Source organism: Anabrus simplex, chromosome 6, assembly GCF_040414725.1.
Source record: "Anabrus simplex isolate iqAnaSimp1 chromosome 6, ASM4041472v1, whole genome shotgun sequence".
Taxonomy (NCBI): domain Eukaryota; kingdom Metazoa; phylum Arthropoda; class Insecta; order Orthoptera; family Tettigoniidae; genus Anabrus; species Anabrus simplex.
Window position 1 is genome coordinate 190,138,945 of NC_090270.1, and position 25,729 is coordinate 190,164,673.

Below are 25,729 nucleotides of genomic sequence, written 5' to 3' on the forward strand. Positions count from 1 at the left end.
TATTTTTGCCAATCTTGATGTTTGGCTGACATTTTTTAGTCCATTCTCGCATGACTTTCTCCATCCAGTCCGGATTTGAAATGATTCAGACAACTCTCCTCGGAATTTAACTTTTGCTCTAGTGTTCTTGAGTGTATCACCAACAAGATTAACGAGTTTCAGGTGTAACCCAAATTCTTTAAGGATTTTAAGTAGTGACTCACGATGAATACTGTCATAGGCTTTCTTGAATTCAACAAAAGTGATAACTAGCTTTTTGTTTCTCATTCTTTGATGGTTCATAATCCACTTAGGACTAATGATTTGGTCAGGACAACTCCTTCCAGGTCGAAATCCCCCCTGATACTCTCCAAGTTCTTGGTCGAGCTGTTCTTGATTTCTTGTGAGGATAATTCTAGACAGGATCTTATATATGATATCAAGTAGAGAGATCTCTCGGTAATTATTTGGATCCAGTCTATCCCACTTTTTGTGTATTGGATGAATTATAGCTGTGTTCCATTCTGCAGGCAGCTTTTCAGAGTTCCATATGTCTATGATGTGTTTGTGTAGGTTTTGAAGTGTTTGGTTATTTGCATTCTTCCACAGCTCTGCAACCACTTGATTTTCTCCTGCAGCTTTATAATTCTTGAGCCAATTAATCACTTGAAATACCTCATGGAAATCTGGTGGAATAACCTTGTCTAAGCGTGTTTTATTTTTTGGATCAGGTGAAAATTCTAGGTATTCTTTTGGGTCTTCAGCATTTAGTAATTCTTTGAAGTGATCAGCTAGAATTTTGGCATTCTCCTGATTATTGTGTGCTAGTTGTCCTTGTTTATTTCTCATCATGAGTGCAGGTGGAGTCTATCCTGTTTGATACTGTTTAAATGTCCTGTAATAGTCTCGTGTCTTATGTTGTTTGAATGATTCATCTATGTTAGCTAGGTTTTCTTTTTCGATGGTCTTGTTTGATTTTTCTAAGTTCTTTGGCCGTTTGCCTTCTAGCAATAGTTAGTTCATCTCGAGATTGTGCCGTTTTCTTTTGTTGGTCATTTAGCCATGCTTTGTGTCTTTTCTGTATTGTAATATCACATTCCTCATTCCATCAGGCGTGTTTCTTTCTCCTTTTCATAGGAGCAATTTCTTTGGCAATATTTTTTAGTTTATCAATAATCGTTTCCAGTTCGTCGCTTAGAGGTGTTCTGGATCTCTCTGTATACACAGCATTATTTATTAAGTAGCTGGGGTCATATTTTCTCCTTCTAGTGAATTTAGATGGTTTGTGATGTTTTCTTGGGGTTAACTTGATTTTAATCTTTGAAATATAATGATCAGAATTGATGTCCACCCCACGAAGGACTTTGACATTATAAATTTCTCTATGGTATTTTTTATCCATTGCAATGTGGTCTATCTGAAACTCACCCAGTTTGACATTAGGACATTTCCAGGTCATTAATTTGTGTGGTTTTCTCTTAAATCTTGTGGTTTCAAGAATAAGCCCACGGTCTATGCAAAGCTCAATTAATCTTTGACCATTTCTATTTGTCAATTTGTGTACTGGCCATTTACCTACCACTGTGCAATATTTTCTCTCCTGTCCAATTTTCGCGTTGAAGTCTCCAAGCATAATTTTAACATGGTTGTCAGGGATATTTGAAATCAGTTGGTCAAGCTCCTCCCAAAACATTTCAGTTTCCTCTTTATTTGTCCTGTTTTTTTTATTTGTTGGCGCATGGGCATTAATCAGTGTATGTATTTTGTTCTCTACTCTAATCGTTAAGGTTGCAGTTCTTGATGAGTTCGATGAGAAATCCTCCACTGAATCTAATATGCTAGTATGAACCAGGAATCCCATTCCACATGGGGGAACATTTTTCATTACTCTCTTTCCTGGAGGTCCTTTGTAAAGACGATATCCCCTAGATTCAAATGGGTCCTGATCTGTGTTCCGAAGTTCTTGTAGGGCTGTGATTAGAATCCTGTGTTGATCCATGACATCAGTTAAGTGTTTCAACTTCCCAAGTTTCATTATTGAATTGATGTTTAATGTTGCAAAGAAAGAGAATTTTCCTGGTTTACTGAATTTAAGTCTGTGTCTGTATCCGTGGTTCGTCTGTTGCGCTTTCAGGCGCTCCGACTCGCCATGATCTTCTATGTGACATCCCACCGTATCCGAATGGTGTCTTTGCTCGGGTCTAGAATGTTGGATGTCCAAGCTGGTGGATTCTTTCATTAGAAGACTCTCCATGATAAGTTGATGGTCTGATCATTGATCAATGTTCTGACCGTGGTCGGGAGTTACAATCCCAGATGTGATCTGGGAAGGTGATTCATACTAGTTGTTCAGGACTGGGAGTACGCATTTCCTCCATACCCCTCAAACGTTATAGTTTTACCGCCAATACTCGGGTGGCTGATTGCAGTGGTTTCCCACTATGTTAAACCTTGGTTTTACCACACCAATACTTGGGTGGCTGATTGCAGTGGTTTCCCACTATGTTAAACCTTGGTTTTACCAATTTACTTAAGTATCTCAATTATGTCCTTATTTTGGTTTAGTGGATCTATACTTGTGTGAAAGTCCATTTAAACAACCTTGGTTGTTAACGATCTGCTAATCTGCCATTTATTTGTTTCTTTGATTTGTAAATGTATCGTTTAATTTGTTAATATGATGAGTTCAAGGTGGATGGATCGTGAACCTTTTCTTCACCATAATGGCATACCTTCTCATGGACCACAATAGGGCCCCTTCACATTCCGCAATCCTTCATTAGCTGTCGTTGTTAGGCTTGTAAGTTTCCCTGGCATATGGTTTCATTTTGCGTATTGATAAATTAACCATTACATTTCCAAGCTCAGGTGTGAAACCACCGCTACTTTGATATTTGCCTACTTGCCCACATTATTTTTCTATTATCCCCACATTAATTTTTATTATCATTACTTATGTGTAGAAACGCAAACTGATCGAGGTGCTACAAAGTTCGAGTAAAATCCTAATTCTTTTGTATTCAGTGTTATACGGAACGCCACTGTATCACGCAGTGTGTGGAGAAACAGTATCCACAAACACTGGCAATGCCGATTGTTGGGGAAAAAGTATGATTCATATAATCTATTCATACGCACACAACAATATTGTCAATGTCGACAAAAGTGCATTTTTTTTTAATGCCGAGCTCAAACGGATTTATGGTTTTAAAGGAGAGAAGTGCCAGCCAGGTAACTGTAAAAGGGTGGGTGGGGGCGTAATTGTACTGCGTTGCAATGCACATGGAAATGAGAGACTTCCTCTCGTCGTCATAGGAAAGTTCTTTGAGAGGTAAGAATTTCATATTGGTCCGTATTGAACTGAGTTTAGAATAAATTAAGTATGTAATTTGATTCCAGCTATTCAATACAAGAATATTAATGCGAGTTACATCACATATCATTTACAAATAGTACCAGTTTTGACTCCAGATCTTAGCCATCACCAGCCAATAGTTCAAAAAGTGCAAGATACAAAAACACAAAATCATTGCACAGACACGTAACGAGAAGCAAAAAGGCATAAAATTAATCATTTTTTGATTGAAGTTCACATGGAGCTGTATACCATATCAATGTGATGCATGGGTTAGGGCATTAAAAGTCTTTAAGTGTGATCCGATATCAAAGTGATATCAAGATTTTACTGTACTGTTTGCATTTTTTAGATACCTTGTACGGGAAGTGCCAGACACCCTTAAAACATCGTGGCTTATCAAACTTTCCTATTACAATAAATTAAGTATGTATTTTGGTTCCACCTATTCAATACAAGAATAATTCTGCAAGTTACATCACATATCGTTTACACATGGTACTGGTTTCGACTCCAAATCTGGGTCATCATCAGCCGATAGGGAAGCCAGATAAAAAAAAAAATATATATAAAAAAATTTAAAAAAGGATTTTGCCATCATGTTGGACGCTTTTGTATCTAATGTGCTTTATTTTATTAGATTAGAGAATGAAATATGGTCGATTGGACTTTGGCTTGGCATTTCGGGTATTAGATTTTCCGAAGAGTTTGGCTGATCAAAGTTGCTGAACTGAAAGAAGTTTTCAAAGGAATATGGCGAAGTTTTTAGAGGAAACTGACGAAGTTTCCCCGGTAAAACTGAATGTAAAGTTTCGAGATTTTTAAGTCATGTACTGGAAATTAATGTTTGAACCCAGCCCCGCGGTCTAACTTGCCTGCCTCTCACCTGGAGGGCCCGGGTTCGTTTATTGGCCAGGTCAGGCATTTTTACCTGGATATGAGGGCTGGTTCCAGGTTCAGTCATTCTACGATTACCTTTAATTGAGGAGGTACTTAATGGTGATATGGCAACCCCGGTCTAGAGAGCCAGGAATAATGGCTGAGAGGATTCGTCACACAGACCATGCGTCACTTTGTAATCTGCAGGCCTTCGGACCAAGGGCAGTTGCTTGGTAGGCGCAAGGCACATTGGAGCTGCAGTTTGGTTTGGTTTAGGGGCGTTTGTAAGATTATAAGTGTATACATTTCATTTTTGTGATGTTTAGCCAAACTGTTGATGGTTCATTCATTCCCAGATTTTCCGTTTTCCCATGTTGTACGTTTTTTTCGTGGTCCCTCCAAAAAAGCAGAATCGAGGTTCCACTGTATACATTTTCTTTTTTTTTTTTTTACAGTGAATGGGTTGTTAAAACAATGAAGTACAGGATGAGATGTCTGTAATGTAACAGATAAATAGCATATTAAGTTTCTGGGATTACCTACCTCTTCATCAGAAGATTCACCTCCCTCTTCTTCTGATGACCATACCCACTCTCCTGTTACCGTCCTATGAAGACGTCCTGAGGTTCCAGGCTGCCGTTTCGAAGCCTGTAAAAAATACCCACAAAAAATTACTGAACCTCTCATTTACAAAATATATCTCTTTACGGGCATTGTTACTGTATTTATACCAACAAAAATCACTGTCACTAATAATTGCAGTCATCATTGAGAAAGGAAAAGGTTCTTTCTTAATACTGCAGAGGTTGCAATAATAAGTCTAGGTTAATATTACATTACACAATGACAGAATGTGATGTAAAAAGAAAGAATAAAGACGTGATCACTGTAGGGGAAAATGGCTGCTCGTACACTGGAAGAGACTACGCGCGATTACGAGATCGGGCGGCTACATGCGTACTAGCGTGACTGATCCCAAAGCGAAGATTGTAATGGAACCGCGTCCACTGCAAGCGACCTCGAGCAGCGATTACAGGTGACAGATTCCACTCGAATGGGATTTGCCGCGTGTAGGCGCCTGTACTCTACGGTTCCTGCAAGCATCCGGTTATCTGTTGTTGTCATATGCAACATTATTTTTACCATTACTACATTTGTCATGGATGTAGATAGTGAAAAATTGAAAACTGCGGTTTGTGAAAGAACACCACTATGAAATATGAAAGATAAATGCTATCATTCTCGAGATATACAACGCAAACTATGGTTGAAGGTTGCTGAGGAAGTGGGTGTTGATAATGGTAAATACTTTTATTAAATTATTTATATAATATGCCGGACCAAGTAGCTCGGCCGGTAGAGCGCTGGCCTTCTGAGCCCAACCTGACAGGTTTGATCCTGGCTCAGTCGTGTGTGGTATTTCAAGGTGCTTAAATACGTCAGCCTCGTGTTGGTAGATTTACTGGCATGTAAAAAAACTCATGCAGGACAAAATTCCCATACCTCGGCGTCTCCAAAAACCATAAAAATGTAGTTAGCCGTACATACAACAAATAACTTTATTAATATTATTTATAATATATTAACTTCTGTAATTTCAACACGGGAACATATGCAGTTCTTGTTGTAATATAAAATGAAATGAAAAAAGGAAATTTAAGTGGAAACAGTACCCAAGAGAGTTTGACTGAAAACAACATGTAGAGACTTTTCAAATTAGATTTAAAGGTTTTATATTTCTGCTTAACCCTTTCTACTTTTTTTTTGTCATGGATTGTGTGCTTTTCTCCCGTTTTCGTTTTTGTTGTTACACTGATAAATTAAATTGCATACTTAATTTGATCTTCGATTCTTTAATAAATATAAGTAAATGAATAAAAAATAAAAATATAAAATAAAATTACAAAAATAAAAATAAATAAATATCAACACTTTTTAATAACTTAACTTAGAGAGACACAGTTAAACGTTCCAGAGGTGTTGCGGTCTCTCTGAAGTTTGATATTTTGCATATTTTTGGTTCTATTGCATTCAAAGTATAGTGAAATGTTTCTGGACGCATCTGATAATAATCAAGGAACTTCTGGGATTCCTTGTCCAGATCATTGTGCAGATGATGGAATTCTCCCATTGACTTCCTTTTAGCTAGTATTGGGTTTACCCAACACCGATGTCTTCTTTTGCAATTTTTCCTCAGACGCCTCGTCAGGTAGGGACTCTCCAGAATGTAAACTAAATCCTCATCATCCATCTCACAGAATATATACGTTTAATAACTTGACGTCTACTACGGAAACACACGCAGACCTGTACAGAGTACAGATGCCAACTGACAGCCACGCAAAGTCGCCTGCAGTGGACGAGCCCAGTCACATGTAGTCGCATGAATCAAAGTCGCCTGTAGTCGCTTTATCTCGCAATCACGTGTAGTCGCTTCCAGTAGACGAGCAGACTATGATGAATATTTGCAGCTGTTATCCTTTTACCAGTCAGCAAACAAAATGGTACCCAGTGATGTAAAATTATCCTACAGTTAAAAGAGCCATGACAAAAAATCCTTGAAAATATAGTCAGTAAATGAACTCATGTGCGAAATATAACTGACATTCAACCAAAGATTCATTCATACGTTTTGAGCCCAGAAAGATTCCCTGCACTTTGCTCTACAAGAAACATGTTCATTTTGTCAATTTGCACATTATTTACATGCCTGAGGGAATTTTTTAAAATATTGGCACGGATAACTAATGACTCTTGAGAGGATGTATCAACTTCAGTAATGTGGTAGATTTGTTGATTTCTTTATATTCCAATCTTTTACATGCCCATGTATGCTACGTTAACAAGAACGTTTATTTCAACTAATTGAGTGAAAAGAGTCACAAAAGGATCCACCTATGAGTCTAAACAGTTTGAAATGATGCACACTGCATGAAAATGTTTATCTGCATGTTTCTCAAGATTAAATATTGGAAAAGAACAAATCAAGTGAAATATAGAGAGATAGGAGCAAGAAAAGGAACACACAGTAAAATGAACACAATGGCAGGTCAGTGTGAGAAGAGGGAGCAACAGAATGAGGACAAGGACAATCACCGCATCTTCATACACCGACATCTTCAAAAACTGTTTTCTTCTTAACTGACACTTCCCGCATCAAGACTGAAGATCTGTCAAGATGGCCCCTTGATGAATGTTGATGCAAGCCCTAATGAAGAAGCTGGGAAGCAGACATGAGCTTGTTGGGGCTGAGAAGAGTTGGATTTAGAACTGGGACAGATGAGGAGGCAGCCTGTCTATTCACAGATGACAGTGCATGAAGATATGGAGATTTTCCTTGTCCTTTCGTGTTTTCATATTTATCCTTGTCTCCTTTTTCTGTTTCTCCCTCTTCCCACATTGACCTGCTATTATGTTCATCCCATTATATCTTACTTGTCCTGTTCCTCTGTCTACATGACCTGAATATTCTTCTTGTAGTGTACAGTAAACTCTCACTATTTTGGACTTTACTAATTCAGAATTAGCAATAATTTGGACTACTTTTCATCACATCCATGGATCAGCCATAAGGTGTTACCAGTGAACAAGAAGAAGCTGAGATAACAGTGGAAGTAATAGAACAAAGTTTCAAAATGTAAAATGTACAGGAAAATTTGGACACATTTATCAATTTTAAAATTCATACTACCAAAAGTATTCTTACATTAAAAGAGACATGACAACAAATGGTAAAACAGCAGAAAAAAAGTCAACTAAAAATAACCTCCTTTTCAGCCACTATCAACAGATGTTGGGGATAAAAGCATTACAGTACTCTAGTTTCAACATCAGGCAGTGGTACCTCTTTGGCTGCTGTAGACCATAGCAGTGTAGATTCTGATGACAGCAGCAAGTAACTGTTTAAGTACGGTAGACTGTGAAGTTCCAAAACAGAATTTTCATTATATATACACAGCCAGCCAAAAGTTTTGGGGCAAAACATATGTACCTGCACGACTATGTTTAATGATGGCTTAATGACAGATAATATAATTGCAACAGAGTTTTAAAGGTTGGAGGAAGTGGTCTTCAAGTAAGCTGGCGCCAGCAATCGTGCAAGAGGTCACTGAAGGCCACACATGCTTGGTACTTGTCCTGCCATTAAATAGTAGCTTGCTGCCGTTCGCATCAACATATTATTGTTCAGTCGGTGTGCTCTGTGTGGTTTAATTGTTCTGGTGCAAAAGCTTGGTTTCTTTATCATAAGGAGAGTTGGTTCAGTTCTGATCTTCAAAGAAACTGAGTATTATAATGCAGTTATTATATTACTGTAAACCAAAATTCTTATTTATACTGTGACATTACGGTACCAAATATAGCATGATTTTTATAGTTTCTTTGTAAATTACGGGCTATGGAAAGACATTCAGTGTAGAGTTATGCTCAGCAATTAACACTCTTCATGAAGAAAAATATATAAGGGAAATCGCTAGAAAGCTCAAAATTTCTCATTCAACAGTTATGAATACCATTTCGGGTATGGATAAAACAGGGTCTAATGAAGATGAAAATCAATCTGAAAGGCCCTGAGTTACGTAAAAACCTAAAGAAAAGTATATAGTTGCAGTCAGCAAATGAAACGGGAAAATTGCAGCACCTGAAAGCCAAGGGTAATTCAATGTGCGCTATAAGAATAGAGTATCGTTGACGACAGTTAAGAGTCACCTCAACGCTGCTAATCCTTGTGGTTGAATTGCAATTAAAAAGGCACTTCTATGACACAGATAAGTAAGAAGTGGGCCAAAGTCAACAAAACTTTGGACACCTGAGGGTGCTGTAGACACATGAATCCATGTTCTGAAGTTCAGCGTTGGAAAAAAAATCCATCCTGACTGGAACACCCATAGTGAAACATGGAGGAGGCTCTGTGATTGTTTGGGGTTGTTTTTCATTTAGTAGACTTGGTACGGTGCACCACATTAATGAAATACTGGGTAAAAATGGCTACTATTCCATGTATGCTCTTCCCTCTGGACAGCAACTTGTTGGGCATGGGTTTGTCTTCTGACAAGACAATGATACTAGGATGGTTGCCCAACAGCACTTCCTTTTGAAATAACAATCACCACTGCTAACCACCTAACCATATATCTTGCTATTGCATGAATTATCTGCAAAGCAAGCAAAACTCTTGAGCTGCTGTGGGATGAACTGGATTAGCAAGTACAAAAAAAAAAAAGTGTTGTCTTACTCATCGGAAAAGCTGTGGGACATCCTACAGAAAACCTGGTAAAGGATACCAGCATCACTGTTGAAAAATCTTGTACAGAGAATGCCGAGAATAGTTAAAAGTGTACTTGCAAAAAACTGAGGTTTCTTAAATGCGAAGAAAGTTAGATGTATTCTGGTGATCTGTGGGAATACAGATGTACATATTGTCAATTCCTTACTGTGATGTAAGGTGAGAACATCACGTTTTTGTTAAAAATTAGTTTTGCCAATTCTTTGTATAGGTGTGTCTTTAGGGGCTGGAAAATTATCTTGTTTAAAATATTAGCATTTATTAAAATCAGCATCTACTTTCTGAAAATTATAATATAATTTTAAAAATCAAAACAAGCATTCATAGCGTTCTTTTTTTATTCTAAAATTTAATGATTTAAGAACATGATGCAATACTGCTTAAATCTACAAGAAAATTAATTGCTCAAATGACCTCCATTCGAAAACTAACTCTTGACTTTTGAGCCTATCCAATGGGATGTTAGCTTTTGCAAACACTTCAACTGTTCTTTTCGAGAAGTGGTATTTGGAAATTTTCCAGCATTTGCAGCTGTCCTATCACTTCATAATACAAGTCACTTTGGTATGACATTCAGAAGGACCTGCGCCAGTGGTAGAATTTTTTCATAGCTTTGTCATATGCTTTTCATTCTTAATATGTTTTACAGCACTGTCCTCTATTCCTGTGCAATTCTACAATTACAATATTTCCAAAGCAGAGTCAACGAGTCTGTAGCATGTAATCCTCCATTTGAATATTACCGAGCAGTCTCATGGTGTGTGTGCCACATAACCTCAATGATTTTTTTTTTTTTTTTTTTTACAATTTGCTTTACGTTGTACCGACACAGATAGCCTTATGATGGCTGAAGGTGACATCTTGAATTTATTGAATCACACTCAACATACAAATACCATCCTATATGCACAAAAATAACGATACCAACACAACAATTTAAATTGTGCTTCCTAAACAGCAACAATGGGACGGGAAAGGGATAGGATATTAATCACTGACGTCTGCAATAAACTGAGAAATTACTACAGTAAAAGTCCGTTATACCAAGAATTCATAACGGCGAAAAATTTACTCGCTATAGCGGATTGTCGTTATATCGGATTTTTTGTAAAAGTCTGGAAAAACCCCACACATTACAACTGGTATGTAACGACAATCAATTTGTTCAAAACTTTCGTTTTCATAGATTTCCATACTACAGTACAGCTTACTCAGTTATTTTTCTAATCCAGGGGCAACGTGAACGCGTATGTTCAATTTTATTCTGAAAAAACTGAAATATTATCACACCAGTGGTTTCTGTGGCAACCATTTCAGTTCCCTTATACAAACAGACATCTAACCTAACTTAACCTCATATGTCTTTTGCTACTTGCTTTACGTCACACTTTATGACAAGAATGGGATAGGAAAGTTTTACGAATGGGAAGGAAGCAGCTGTGGCCTTAATTAAGGCACAGCCCCAGCATTTGACTGGTGTGGAAATGGGAAACCATGGAAAACCATCTTCAGGGCTGCCAACAGTGGGGTTCGAACCCACTATCTCCCGGATGCAAGCCACAGCTGCTCGCCCCTAACAGCACTGCAAACTCGCCTGGTAACCTCATGTGTATCATGAAAACATATTTAAGCACCAATAGAATAATGATAACCTTTTCGCTATAAATTACTAGTGAATAGCCTTTTGAAATTTAATCAGACGCGAGAAAATCCAGTGAAACCTCGTAGTGCGTTCCTCATTAAGTCGATTTATCACTTAGCACGTCATAAAATCGAAGTCCCGATACTAGTCATATTAAATCTATTTAAAAATAACTCACTTATCAAGTCGCAAGTTTTCATTATTACCGCTCATTACGGTCACATTTTCCCCAGCTCTGAAGTTGTTCTTTGTCATCCCTTGTGAAAGGAATGTGATTTCCAACAAAGATTAGAGCCCTCGCCACAGGAGGCAGGTCGGGGAAAGTTTTGTGAAAAGGGGAAATAGCCTTGAATTCCAGAAATTTAGAGTAAAGTATAGCTTCGGGAAGCAAGCCATTAGCCTCAGGAAAGTTCAATTTTGCTCTCCGATTTTTATTGATATTGCTGAATAACCCAATGAGCCTGTTTGTGCTTGTATTTCGCATTCCAATCAGAAGTTAGAAATTTATTTTGTATTGAGTGATACAGTGAAGGGTAGCAAATATTTGTCACTTGATAGATTACGTAAGGATTAAGAACATAATAGTGGGAACTTGACTAGCATAGTGCATATTTGTCTTATGGTAGCCCCGTTATAGATACTGAAAAAGTCGTGAAATTGCTTACTTAATGAAGACAAAATCCAGGAAGTGGACAGGCATCCGCATCTTTCAACGGTGGTGCGTATTTTGAAACTCGCACCTTCGAGTTTCGACACGAGTCGAAAGTGTTGTCGCATTCAAGATGACGGTCAAAGTCATTTCTCTCGCACATGGCCGAGTTTAATCTCCAAATAATTAATGGTTGTGCCACACCCACACCTAATTGTCTTCATATTTTATTCTCTGATATCGGTGTCATAAGTCAGTTAATTGAAAATGGTGAATCAGAAACATTTTTATGATGAACTGTAAATTTTATCTCACATCATCTTCCAACATATTTTAGAATAATCTTTAAACAGGTACCTGGTAAAAAAAATAAGGTTTTGATATTGACTGAGGATGCTGCATAAGGAGAGGCGAAACATGTCTCATTATATTTAAACAATGTTTTAACTCATATGATAACATTCTGTGTTGTATTGAATAGGTGGCAAAATAACATTTTTATATACAACATCAACTGTTGTTGAAATATACTGTTTCCTCTTCTTTTTCTCCAGTGTTGGTCCCTCCTGCTGGAGAGGTCCACTACATGGATTCGTTGTCTGCATTTAGTTCTGTCCTAGGCCATATCTTTATGAAGGGTGTCGGCCCATCACTGTTTAGGTCGTCCTTTTGGTCTCCTACTGGCGACTTCTAAAATGTAACCTGTCTTCGCGATAGTGTCGGTGTATGCCCTCAGTACATGTCCAAACCATTGTAGAAGACTTTCGCGCATTTTTTTCTTGAAGCGGTGCAACGCCAAATCTCCCCCTGATGGATTCATTGGAGATGCAATCCAGTTTAGTGACACCAGCTGTTCATCTCAGCATCTTGTCTCCATGACACCCAGTTGACGCTCTCTCTCAGTCATAGTCAGCCAACATTCGCAAACCATACAGTGCAACAAGTCGGATTACAGTATGATAGATTTTTAAATTTGAGATTATCTTTCATCCTCTGGTCGGATATGACATCGATTATTCATTTCGTCCAGGCTGCAGATATCCTTGCATTGACCTCTTCGACAAGTCGGCCATCATCGGTGATCGTGGAGCCAAGATACTTTAATTTTGTCACTCACGGCAGGTCCTCACAATCCACCCGAATGGTTCTGAATGCTTGTGGATCTGATGTCATATATTCAGTCTTATTTTTATTTAGGTGCAGGCTGTATTGTACCAGCTGATTGCTCCATTCTCGGGTTTGGCATTGCAGATCAACCTGGGTCTCAGAGGCCAACATTATATCGTCTACATAGAGAAGCGTCCATGGCAACGAATGGTGCAGGTCTGCTGTTGCAGTGTCCATCACTAGAATGAACAAGAGTGGTGACAGTGCTGAACCTTGGTGAAGGCCTGTCACGACAGTGTGTCGCGACGCGCCCCCTTTCATGCCTGAGTGCCGAGCGAACAGACTCGAGCGAGTCTCGAATCCGCGACCTCCAAGACTAAGAAAATTGAGTATTGATCTAGAGTTTTTATGATCATGTAATACTGGCAAGAAGTTATAGTGTTTCAAAATGTTGAGTGATAATTTTATTAAGTGGAAGAGAGTTATAAATATTCAAAGCATAAGACTTCATACAAGTTTTACTTGAAGCAAGCTGGTGTAACACAAAGTGGGTTCATGTGTAACGTTGTGCAATGGTCAGCTACATGGCGCCAGTGTAAATCAGAAAATGCAAAAGAAGGTTCTGTAAGGGTTTCTAGAAGCAAATCGAAGCAAATATCGCATAGATTGTTGACGCAGCAAGAAGCAAACTGTTCGCATGAATTCTATGTTACTCTGCCTCAGTTAGTGGGAGGAACCCGTGAACCAATCAGACTTAAAAAGTCTTACTTCTGCGAGAGTAGAGGGGAAAAGCTTCGAGAGGCTTCGAACAAGAGATGTAGGGAATGATACTTCGACAGATCGGGGAGAATCTGACCGACTGCCGTGCTAACAACATGTGTGTGGCTGTACGTCACAAAGGGAGAGAAACTGTCCAGCTTCCGTGCTAGTAATGTGTGGGTGGCTGTGAGCCATAGCAGTGCAGATCTTGTAGGTTATGTATGTAGCAGTGAGCCGCAGAACCAGTTAAATGTGGCTTAGCAAACGGTCTAGAAAATTCCAAAGGGTTATGCGAGGCAGAGAAGGAATCACTGTGTACAGCATAGTTAGCAGACTGCTAGTACAAGGACTGAGACCAGCAATAACACAAACTTCGAACTGTTTGTCAGGAGGGCCAAGTGTCATATCGAGCCTGTATGTTCGGTATTCAGCCAGAAGGCTGGTTTGATCCTCTACAGCTCCACCAACAGCTGTCACAGATAGCCTAGGTGTCAATGAAGAGGCATACTAGGGAAATGAGTGAGGTAGTTTCCCACTGCTTTCCTCACTGAGCCAGAAGTTGCTATTACATATCAGTCTGCCAAGCCCTCTGAAATGCATGCACCAACCGACCCCATGAGCGATATTTTCACACCATTCATAACAAGGATTGGTTGCATAAGGAACAGTATTACTAGAATCGCTCATACCTCGGTCACTTTCATATTGTCAAAGAAGTATGAGACTGAGACAGGTCGAGCCTATCCTATCAGTAAACCAAACCTGGTAGTCAGAACTGTTGGGAGAAAGACTATTCTGGTCAACGACGGAGTTTGAGGGTGTTGTGTTTGAATCCCGGAGCCTACACACTCACGAGAACTAAACACCTCATCACTCAACGCGACTATGGTATCGTGGGTGCAGAGAAGAAGCCAAGAGAGAAGACAACGCAGAAGATTGAAGAAATCTTCAATCAAAAGCTAAGTAACTACCAAGTTTGTATGGTACAATTTTAAGTATTAAAGAATGCAATTGTACTGGATAATCAAGGACTGTGAGAGGGACTATCTAACCAAGAGCTAAAAGTGCATCTTTACAAATATTTTCAGGTTTCTTAATTGTATAATGTGTAAATATATAATGTGTGCCTATCTATTCAATACAGGTGAACGGAAAAGTGTGAGTGTGTAAAGGTGATATTATTTTAAGATTAAGCTCCCGAAAACCCGAACCCAAGTGCCCAGCCTGCCAAATCCTTAGGATCATTATAGGCCGACGGTGATGAGAGAGTCACTGGATGCTTTTACGGCGGTCTGAACATAGCTCTGTGGGTCTACATAAAGCAGCTGAACCCAGCTGACAAGGTATTCTGGTATGCCATGCTCTCGCAGTGCTAGCCACATGAGGTCACGCGGCACGCGATCAAAGGCCTTCTCAAGGTCCATGAAAGCCAGATGGATCAGCTTGTTCTTTTTCACTATGCTTTTCAACCAAGAGCTGTGCAGCATGGATTGCATCAGTTGTTCTTCAAAAATCCAGCCTAGTTTCTGGAAAGCTCAACGATTTCAGTATCCTGTTATCAAGAACCCATTCAAATACCTTCATTGCATGACAAAGTCTGATCGGTCGGTAATCAGAACATTCAGTTCAGTTCCCCTTCTTTTTGAAGATGGGTATGGTGATGCTCCGTTGCCAATTGCTCAGTGTTCGACCCTCTTTAATGATCTGCTTGAAGAGTCGTGCTAACCATTCTGCCGCATCCTACTGTTGAGAGTACTAGAGTTCTGCTGGAAGACCGCCTGGGCCAGTAGCTTTCCCTGGCTTCATTTCTTTTAAAGCAGCCTTGACCTCTCTGTTATCAAAGTCTCTGACAGGTCCTTCCACAGCAGCAGTGGCTGGAATTGGTGGATGGGGAAATTCCTCAGTTCAGATCTTCTTGCTCTCTTGCCTTCTTCCAATCAACCAATAAATTTCCTGTTTCAAAGTTGATGCCTTAGAAGTGCTGGATGTCTTGTGGTTTGCAATGCCTCGTGTTGGTGAGTCGGTAATTTCTTTTTTCACACACAATAAATCAGACTTTTGGCATCTCGAACAAGCTCATGTCATTTCAGGTATATATACAGAACCTTTTGCCTGCAGACTTTGACAGCACAATTCTGGTATATCCCAGTACCACAAAGTAAAGGTTGGCAAACAAATTCCCTTACAATCATCTGCACAAGCACTATGAAATGATGTTTATGACAATATCTGGTTAAATGTTAAATACTACATGAATATGACAAAGTATGCTCTTATGTGATAATTTGGCCAAAATATGACCTAACACTATGGTCACACACACATTCATACGACCAATAAAAATGGCTTCATCATGTTTACAAATGTTAGAAACATGCTTAAATTAAATTAACTTAGGCATGGCAGAACAAGCCAGATAAAAAATGACTTAATAAAAATGCAAACTATAATTATAACAGTTTTGAGATCTTGTTTCGGGATAAAAATGTGGGGTTCAAAGACACCTTCTTAAAAGGGAATATATCACCTATCAGGAACCCTTTGTAACTATGTAATTTACACAAGATAATAGTTTTAATGTTTCCCTTTTCTAATTAACAAAGTCAAAATCAGTCAATACCTTTTGCACCCTGGTTTCTAAACTAGGTCCAATAGCCACGAGAGTCTGTTGCAGGTACCTCCGATCTTTCGCTTTCTTGAAGAAGGGATGTTTCAAAAGTTCTGTAGCTGACGGCCTGAGAACAAACAATTAAGATTACTCTCTTTATCTTCCATTTGCTTCAATTAATATTTAACACAATTAACAATAGACAAATGTAACATGACACAAAACAAGGAAAATAACCAAGAGAAGACTCTGGTTCCCAAGAAGAGCTAGTCCAAAATACTCTAAAGTAGAAAGAATGAAAACATTACATGCTACATGACAGGGGTATTCACAACAAAAAGAACATCACTGTTTGCTATTGCTGATTAAAATACAGATTAACAAGAAATAAATCGATGAAATGAACAGTAAATTTAGACTGCAGATGAAACTTAAGGGAGAATAGAAAGAAACAATATAATGGAAAAGGTGAAAGAGAAAGAAAAAAAATCATGTAGTACTGTAGCAGAGAAGTTTAACCGTCAGGAAAGTGAACTTATGTAGAATGCACAACTACACATGGAGACTAGCAGGATGGAAATTATTTTTTAAAATTTTTTTTTTGCTAGCAGTTTAACATCACACTAACTCAAAATACGGTAGGTTTCCTGGGATGATGGTATAAACAAGGGCCAGGATTGGGAAGGAAGTGGTCATGGTCTTAATTTCGGGTGCTGCCCCACAGAAAACCATTTTTGGGGCTGCCAATGGTGGGTTCAAACCCATTATCTCCCTCAAGCAAGCAGACAGCCAACTTGCATGGTGGAATGTATGTATGTAATCTATTATGGAATAAAAATTTATTAATGAAAGGCAAACCATGTAGTAAATACCTGAACTGTTAATGCAGCAAAGCATCATGTGACATCATAAAGAGAAGGACAAATACAAGCAGCATTCATGAAATTTATGAGATATACAGAGAATAAGAAAAGATAAAGTACAATGAAACCACAGAAAAATGTAAAGGGAAACTGAAATGATCCTTGAGTTATAAACAGATAAGGGCAGCTTTTTGATGCCCTCATTGTAAACAGAAAAGGGTCGTGTCACCAACCAGTTGCGCAAAACGTTTTTCACACTCTCGCCATCTTTAAATCTTTGCCCTCCTAGAGCTTCTTTAAGCAGTCCGAACAAATGGAAATCGCAGGAAGATAGGTCCGGGCTGCAAGGAGGATAATCAAGTGTAGTCCAGTGCATTTCCTGTAGCTTGCAGACAGTTAAAGCTGCAGTATGGGGCGGCGCATTGTAGTGGAGGAGGTTGACCTCTCAAAGCGGTTGGTCTTGTCTTTTGCAGCGATATGCAACCCTCGCCTTGTTCAACAGCTCGCAGTAGTAAGCAACACTGATTGTGCGTCGCTCATGCAAAAAATAAATCTGCAAAATGCCTTGAACGGTTAAACTTGCCACCTAGAAAACTTCCAATTTCTTTCTGTTTTCTTTTAAGGAACGTAGTCAACAACAAATGTCTGGCTATTGGGTTATTTTGTATCGATATTGCACAATAGGATAATATGATACCCTTATCACTTTCCTCTAAGGGGGCGAGTATGAAGTGAGACGAATCTTCGTAGCGAGTTTTTACGACCGTATCTGACGTCGACCTCATCAGAGGAATTAATGAGATGAAACGAATGACGTGATATGAGTAACTAAAACAGATTATATTTACTTTATATGTACGCCTAAAAGTTGTGTTCACCTTTTATTGACTTTTTACATTCAGAAATACTGCCCTGCAATGAAAATAGCCAGCATAACTCAAATACATTATTGTTAAAGAACAGTGTAGAATGATTGCATGTACAATTTATAGCTCCTTATAGCCTAGAAGTCATGTTTTCAATGCACAAAATTTGAGGGTATCATATATTGGACACCCCTTTACTTTTTCTGGCTGTAAAAGTGGGAATAAAAAGGGGTCTAATATGCAAGTAAATACGGTATGTTTGTTATTGGACATCAACCCCCAGTCAAAACCCCTTATGATTGAATTATTTGAAGACCCCTTATTATTTAAAATCTAAGACATTGAGGAGTACCCACCATCTGAAAATTCAACATCGTTTGCCAAGCGATTTCAGAGGAATGAATATTTTCGTCATTGGACCCCACCCTCTCCCTCAGTCAAAACCCCTTATGGGTGTATTGTTTTAAGACCACTTTTTATTTAAAATTTAAGACATGCAGGACAACCATCGTGTGGAATTTCAAGCTCGTATATCAAATAGTCTGTGAGTTGTACAGTTCTGTGTTTATTTTTAAACGAGATCACAAATACCATTCACATATGTAACATCTTCAGTTTTTGAGATATAAGTATCCTCACAAAAAGAATTCAACTCCCTTTTTCACTTCTTTTCAACCACCCCCTTCAGTGGATTTTCCAAAAACAAAAGAATATGTGTTTCTTAATTTTAAAAGGGGATTCAAAATACCAATTTTCACGTCTGTAACCTTCCGTTTTTGAGATATAAGTATCCTCATAGAAAGAATTCAACCCCTTTGTCAGTCCCTCATACGAACCCCCTTAAGTGGATTTTCCAGAAACAAAAAATAGACACGTTCCTTTATTTTTAAAGAAGATCCCAAATACAAATTTTCATGTCTGTAACATCTTCAGTTTTAGAGATATACCGTAAGTATCCTCATAAAAAGAATTCGACCCATTTTTCAGTCCTTCGTACAAACCCCCTTAAGTGGATTTTCCGAAAACAAAAATATGCGTTTCTTTATTTTTAAAGGAGATTCCAAATACCAATTTTCACGTCTGTAACATGTTATGTTTTTGAGATATACTGTATATATGCTCATTTTAAAAATTTGCCCCCTTTTCTCATCCCCTTAAGTGGATTATCTGAAAACAAATTATTTCTTTACTTTTACAGGAGATTCCAAATAACAATTTTAATGTCTGTAACATGTTACGTTTTTGAGATATACTGTAAATATACTGATTTTTATATCTCCCCCTTTGTCACACCTGTTCACCCTCCTTAAGTGGATTTTCTAAAAAAAAAAATAAAAAAAAAAAGGTAAAATTCGGTATGTGAGCTTGATATACTCCAAGGAATATAAACATGCGACTTGCATTACAAAAGAAAAAATTCATGGAATAATGTGCACAAAAATATAATTATTTGGTTATTAAAAAACTAAAAAATAATTTGAAATGAATTAGCACATTGTACACTAAATCCAAAGTGACTAAGGCCAGTATTCACCAACGTCGGTAACTTTTGCTGTTATCTTAGATTTCCAAAACTCTGATAATGTTATTATCTTGGATAAGACTTGCTTCCATATTCACCACAGCATTTATTATCTCGGTTTACGAAAACCAAGATTTCCATGAAATGTGAATTTGAAAGTAGAATTTTTCATACTGACGCACGGAAAACAAATGACTACGCACTGCTGCCATTAGCGAAAAGTATACAAGTTGTTGAGTGGTTTGGAAGTTTTTGAGAGAGTAGTGTTGTTTTTAGTAATTTTCTCGTAAATCATGTCCGCTTCTGAGCTGCAGAAACGAAGGAAGAAGCCAAATATGACGTTCCAGGAGAAGGAAAACTTAATTAATTTGGTGGCTGAGAACATTCATGTAATTGAAAATAAGAAAACAGACGGTGTAACGACACAGATGAAGAATGATTGGTGGGGAAAAATTGCCAATTCATTTAATTCCCGAGGAAATGAGTCTGTTCGGGACGCTGCAAATTTTAAGACAGTTTGGGAGAATATGAAGAAAGTTGGGAGGAAAGCATCAGCGGACAGTAAAGTAGTAGTGCTGAAAACAGGTGGGGGCACTAATAAATTTATTAAAAGTGACCCTATTCTAGAAAGAGTAATCGATCTGATTCGCCCTTCAGTAGAGGGAATGAAGAACCCGTACGATGGCGATAGTGAACCATTAGAGGTGACAACTGTGAATGATAGTGGACCATTAGAGTTTATTTTATTTTATTTGGCGTATGATGAATAATGACAACCTATAAACTATTTACACAACTAGTGAAAGATGAGTACAAAGTAAATACAAATTATCATATCTATACAGTCAAAGAAAGCAATTTACAAAGTTTGAAAGTACAAGAAGAAAACACAATATATTTACATCGCTATCCACCTATCAACTCTGACAGTTCATAATATACACACTGAGTGCGAGTGATGAACATGTCACTAAATGTGAATGTCCAAACCCGCCACCCACTTCACTGCTTCGGGTGTTGCTGAGTTGAGGTCTTCCATGGTGCCAGTGAAAGCACGGAGTGGACATTCCTGCACTACATGTTTCATTGTTTGTCGAACCTCCCCACAATCACAGTATGGAGAAACTGACCAGCCCCAGGTGTGTAAAGTAGATGCTGTTCTACCTACTCCACATCTCATGCGGTTTAGTCTACTCCAGGTGCAACGTGGCAGATCAAAGCCTGCCAGCTTTGTGGATGGGTTATTAATATCCACTATTGCCCGAGGTGGGGATAAAGACCACTCTGTTAACCATTTAGAGGTGGGGCTGAATTCGCTAGATGCTATCTCCACGGCTGTCTTCCAAGCAGGCTGGCGAGACTTCAGGCATGTGCATTTCTGTCTGATATCCTCATAAACAGGTAGACGTTCATTCTTTAGGATTCTGGTCCATAGCTGAAAAAGGGCCTTCTGTCTCCTGATATGTGGAGGTAGTATATTGCTGAGAACCGGTAACCATTGGGTTGGAGTAGCACGAAGTGTACCAGTTATGATTCGCATGGCTTGACGAAGTTGTGAATCTACTAGCTGTGTGTGAGCACTGTTAAGCCAGACACCAGAGCAGTATTCTGCTGCAGAATAGACTAAGGCCAGAGATGTTGTTCTTAATGTGCTTCCATCCGCTCCCCAAGAAGTTCCAGCCAATCGTTGGAGAATGTTATTACGACTTTTTAGTTTGTTGGCGGTTTTCTGCAGGTGATTTTTGTACGTAAGAGATCTGTCCAATGTTACTCCTAAGTAACTGGGATTGGCACAATATTGTAGTTCATGGCCCTTGAAGAATACCCTTGGATGGTGGTTTGCTTCTGCGTTGTTCAGATGGAATGTAGATGTCACTGTTTTCTGTGGATTGGGATGAAGGTACCATCTTTGAAAGTAGTCATCCAACAGTTCAAGGTCTCGGTTAAGAACTATTTCAGCTTCTGCGAAGTTGGGTCGTTGAATTGTAAGGCAAATATCGTCCGCATATGTGAACTTTCGGGACACTGTTTCAGGCAGGTCATGGATGTGTAAGTTGAAGAGAGTAGGAGATAGAACCGACCCTTGAGGCAGACCATTGTTGACTTTGTGGAATTTGCTTCTGTTGTGTTCTGAGTGAACTTGAAATAGTCGGTTGCTTAACATTCTGTCAATTAATGTAGTAATTTTTAAGCAAGGAACAGCTTTAATCAGTTTAAGCATAAGACCTTCCCTCCAGACTGTGTCATATGCAGCTGTAAGATCGAAGAAGACATAGAAGCTTTTCAATTTCTTCTCAAAACCAACCTCCAGATATGTGGTCAAGGACAGTACTTGGTCACTGCAGTCACGGCTGGGTCGAAATCCTGCTTGTTCAACTGGAAGGAATGCTTCGATGGCTGGTGCTATTCGGTTTAGTATCAGTCTTTCTAATAACTTGTAGGTGACACAGAGTAGAGCTATAGAGCTTTGTGAGAGAGTTGGATCCTTTCCTGGTTTCAGAAGGGCAATAATTTTTGACTTCTTGAAGATTGGGGGAAGTCTCCCTGACTGAAGTATGGAGCTGAAGAATGCAGCGAGCCATCTTCTTGTAGCTGGACCACAGTTTTTTAGTAGTTCTGGGTAGATTCCATCTAGTCCTGCAGCTTTGCCATTTCGGAGTGATTTTAATCCCTCATCGACCTCTTGTGATGTGAAAGGTTGTGAATAGGTTGCGTTCGGTTGTGTTTCTCGTTTTGCCTGTTTAAGCTCAGTTTTAACCCATTTCGTGGTCAGTTTATTCCTTGTTGTTTTAGAGGTGGAAATGAGGCGATTTGCTATTGCTTCTACCTTGACTGGGGAATGTTGCTTTGGTGGTATGGATGTGGAATCTAATTTCCGAATAAGTGACCATGCTTTTCTGCTGGAATGGGTGAAATTCATGTCTTTTACAGTCTTTACCCACTTCTCTTTTCTAGCAAGATCAAGTGATTGTAGTAAATCTGTTGCTTTCTCGTGACTGCTATTTTCTTTGAATTCCTTACTCAGTCTGCTGGACTCTTCACTCCATCCCGGTATCTAGTCTTTACGGAATCCTCTAGGAATATAGGTTTTTGCTGCTGATTTTATTAAGCCAACAAACCTCATGTAGTTCTCTGGGACAGGTTTAATCCATCTGATGTTGGCATCAGTAGACTTGGCATAAGCAACCCAGTCTGTTTTCTGAAAGTTCCAGCGAGGTCTGGGTGTAGATTGTATAACTGGGATCTGAATTCCTATTTGGTAGATTATGGGTCTGTGCTGGCTGTGCGGGAAGTTATTGAGCACTTGTCTCCTAACACGGCAAGATGGAGACATAAAACTGTGTGAGACAAAGCAAAGGTCTGGTGTGTAGTCACATTTCCAACGGCCAGAGTGAAACGTTCCCTTATCTTTGGGGTCATATATTAGTGCAAGGTTGTTTACTTCAGCCCATTCTGAGACCTTAGTTCCATTTTCATCATCTCGCTTACAGCCCCAAGATGTATGGTGGCTGTTGAAATCTTCAAGGATGATATTATGATAGGGTATTATGGGAATGGGATCAGGCCATGTTTCATTGGGTGGCTTGTAAATATTCGTTACCATGATGTCTTCTATTTGTACTGAGGTGGAGAAATAGGTTGGATGATCGCTTACTGGTAGGGTACTGTAGTTGCAAATGTTATTTCTAATGTAAGTAGCAATTCCGTATTTAGCATGGTCGTGAGCTGCTATCATTTTAAATCCTGGTATCTTTCCCCTTGCCAATAACTGTTCAGTGTTCTCTGTATGTGTTTCCTGCAGTACGACAATGTCAACTGAGTGCTTCTGTAAAATGCTTGATAAATACTCACTCTTGGCTCTACTAATGCCTTCAATGTTAAACTGGCAGATGTTGATCTGTGGGCCGATCTTCCGTGTTTGAAATTCATAGTCCTTAGAAGGGCTGTTCGACGAATATAGGTTATCATGACCGAGAGGTCTTTTATGACAGTTCGGTCTCATCTTGATCGTAGTTGCTCGCTTAGCACCACCCGGGGGACACGTGCAGGGTAATGGTAGGTAATACCTGCGGACGTGAGCAACAGTGGACCCCCCCATTAGAGTTAACTATGGACATTGGTACCAGTACCGGTAATGTAGTTGTGTTGGAAGAGGGGTGTAGGGAGTCTAATATGGAGGCTGAAGCAGTGCAGTTGGATTGGAGCGACTATACTTCAAATATTTTAAAAGTCTTCAATACATCCAGCTCTGAAACTGACTACAAGCTGTAATGAAAGCGATTCCCATAAAGTGAGCAGTATAAACTTGAACATTTCCCCAGCCCCTCCAGTGTCAATTTCTTCAAGGTGGGCTAAGTGTAGAAGGCCAAGCAAATCAGAAGAACCCTTGGCGAAAGTCCACAAGTTAAAAGCTGAGGCGATAACAAAGTGCACGGAGGAAGCAACGCAGGAACACTTGTGGAAACAGGAGCTTCACTCTCTTCGTTTAGACCAAGAGCGAGCAAAACAGAAAATTGAACAAGTCAGACTTGAGAGGGAGTATGAACTTCTGAAGCAAGAGAAAATCAAAACAGAATTGTTGATGAAAAAAAACAGTAAAATGTGTTAAGCTGTGTTATAATGTGTTTTTAGTTATTTTGTGTGTTGCTTCTTATTTAATTCTTTGCGTGTTTTAGTTATTTATTGTGTGTGTTTCTTATTTAACTATGTGATTTCTTATTTAATTCTGGGTGTGTTTAGTGTTACTTAATTCCTTAATTGTACAGAGAAACAGAAAATATATAAATAGTATAGGCTATTCTTTAAAAAATTAAAATCTGAAAAATTAATCTCCCCAGTTTCACCGTCATATGTAAGAACAAACTAAATGAACATCATTATGTAACGTTTCTTCTTGTACAATACCACAGCATTCTATAATGTACCAGGCTGGACTACACATTGATGCAACCTCTCACTGATAACTTGTTGACCAACTGACACTGGCATTCTGCTGCTGTTGCTGCTCGTAAAGGATTCTCTGCTATCATGATTAGAGAAATAACTCACTAATGTCATAAGCTACAAATTTAATGCTGTTTAACATAGCATTGAAGGCACACATTATTAGTTTATTAGAATAATTAGCTGATGAAATTATTTTTTTTCAGGTGATTGGATTCTATCAAACTTGGTCGAAATATAGGTTATGCCAAGACACCTACGGCTTCATTGTTCTCCATTTAGGCCTAATTAATTTTCAAGCCTAGTTAATTTAAGAATGGAATAAACTGAATTTGTACAGGAAGTAGCTAAATCCAAACACCATAGGCATTAAGAAAAATTCTTTCCTTACCTGATGTTGGTTATTTAATATTTTATCATGATAATTCTAATCTCAGTGCTACTGTAGAAATTTCTTTAATACAGTCTACAGACACACAAAAAAAATGGAACAGTTTAAGCCTCACAAATTATTTGTTCATCATATCTTGACTTTATTGTAATTTACCATAATAAGGTAGTGAAGGAATTAGTGACGAGGGCAGTTGGAATACTGGTAAGAATGTGGAAAATGAAATTACCTGTTCTAACATACTTTATTTACATAACAATCAACTTCAGAGTGACAACAACATAGTAACCAAATATTAATAGACATTTTTAAACCTCAAAAATCGTTTCAGCAAAACTTAATTAGGAAAAGCGACTTCTATAGAAGAGCTAAATGTTCATTGTCCTACCTCACAAAATACACTATATTTGCTTTTATAACCTAATAAATATAAATAAGTGTGTCATTTTCAGTATTGCTGACATCAATAGCCCTTGCCTTTTTTGCTTGTTTTTGTTTTCTCTGGAATTTATACAATTGGGCATCATTCCCAGAATTTGACATAGGCCTAGATGTCATTACCAACTAATGGCACAATAAAACCTAAATCAACAGTAATAAATTAATGCATGCACACACCAAAAGAAAGTATAACCCTGTAACTTATGCTGAAAATAATTTTGATAACTTTTGTAATCCTTTTAACAACTTCATTCATGCTGTACAGAAACCAACGGTAAAAAGTTATACTCATCTCACACCTGTTCACACATTTCCTCAGTTGCTAGCAGTTCTTATGAACAACGTACATCCCTAACAAAAAATTAATACACAACAGTATGCGCAAGTTGTTCAGGCTGGGATGCACTGTGTTATGTTTTAGCATCATTTCTTGATGAGAT

At 38.5% G+C, this 25,729-nt stretch overlaps 1 protein-coding gene across 3 annotated transcripts in view; it reads right to left on the bottom strand.

Annotated features, from left to right (window-relative positions):
• Positions 1 to 25,729, bottom strand: part of fray (frayed) — a 394,936-nt gene that overhangs the window by 68,971 nt on the left and 300,236 nt on the right. For all 3 annotated transcript variants that reach the window (XM_067150114.2, XM_067150115.2, XM_067150113.2), the window contains 2 exons: positions 16,275 to 16,389; positions 4,757 to 4,861 (listed from right to left, as the gene is read on the bottom strand). In XM_067150114.2, coding sequence (XP_067006215.2) covers positions 4,757 to 4,861; positions 16,275 to 16,389 — 220 coding nt within the window. The remainder of the gene's footprint in view (positions 1 to 4,756; positions 4,862 to 16,274; positions 16,390 to 25,729) is intronic.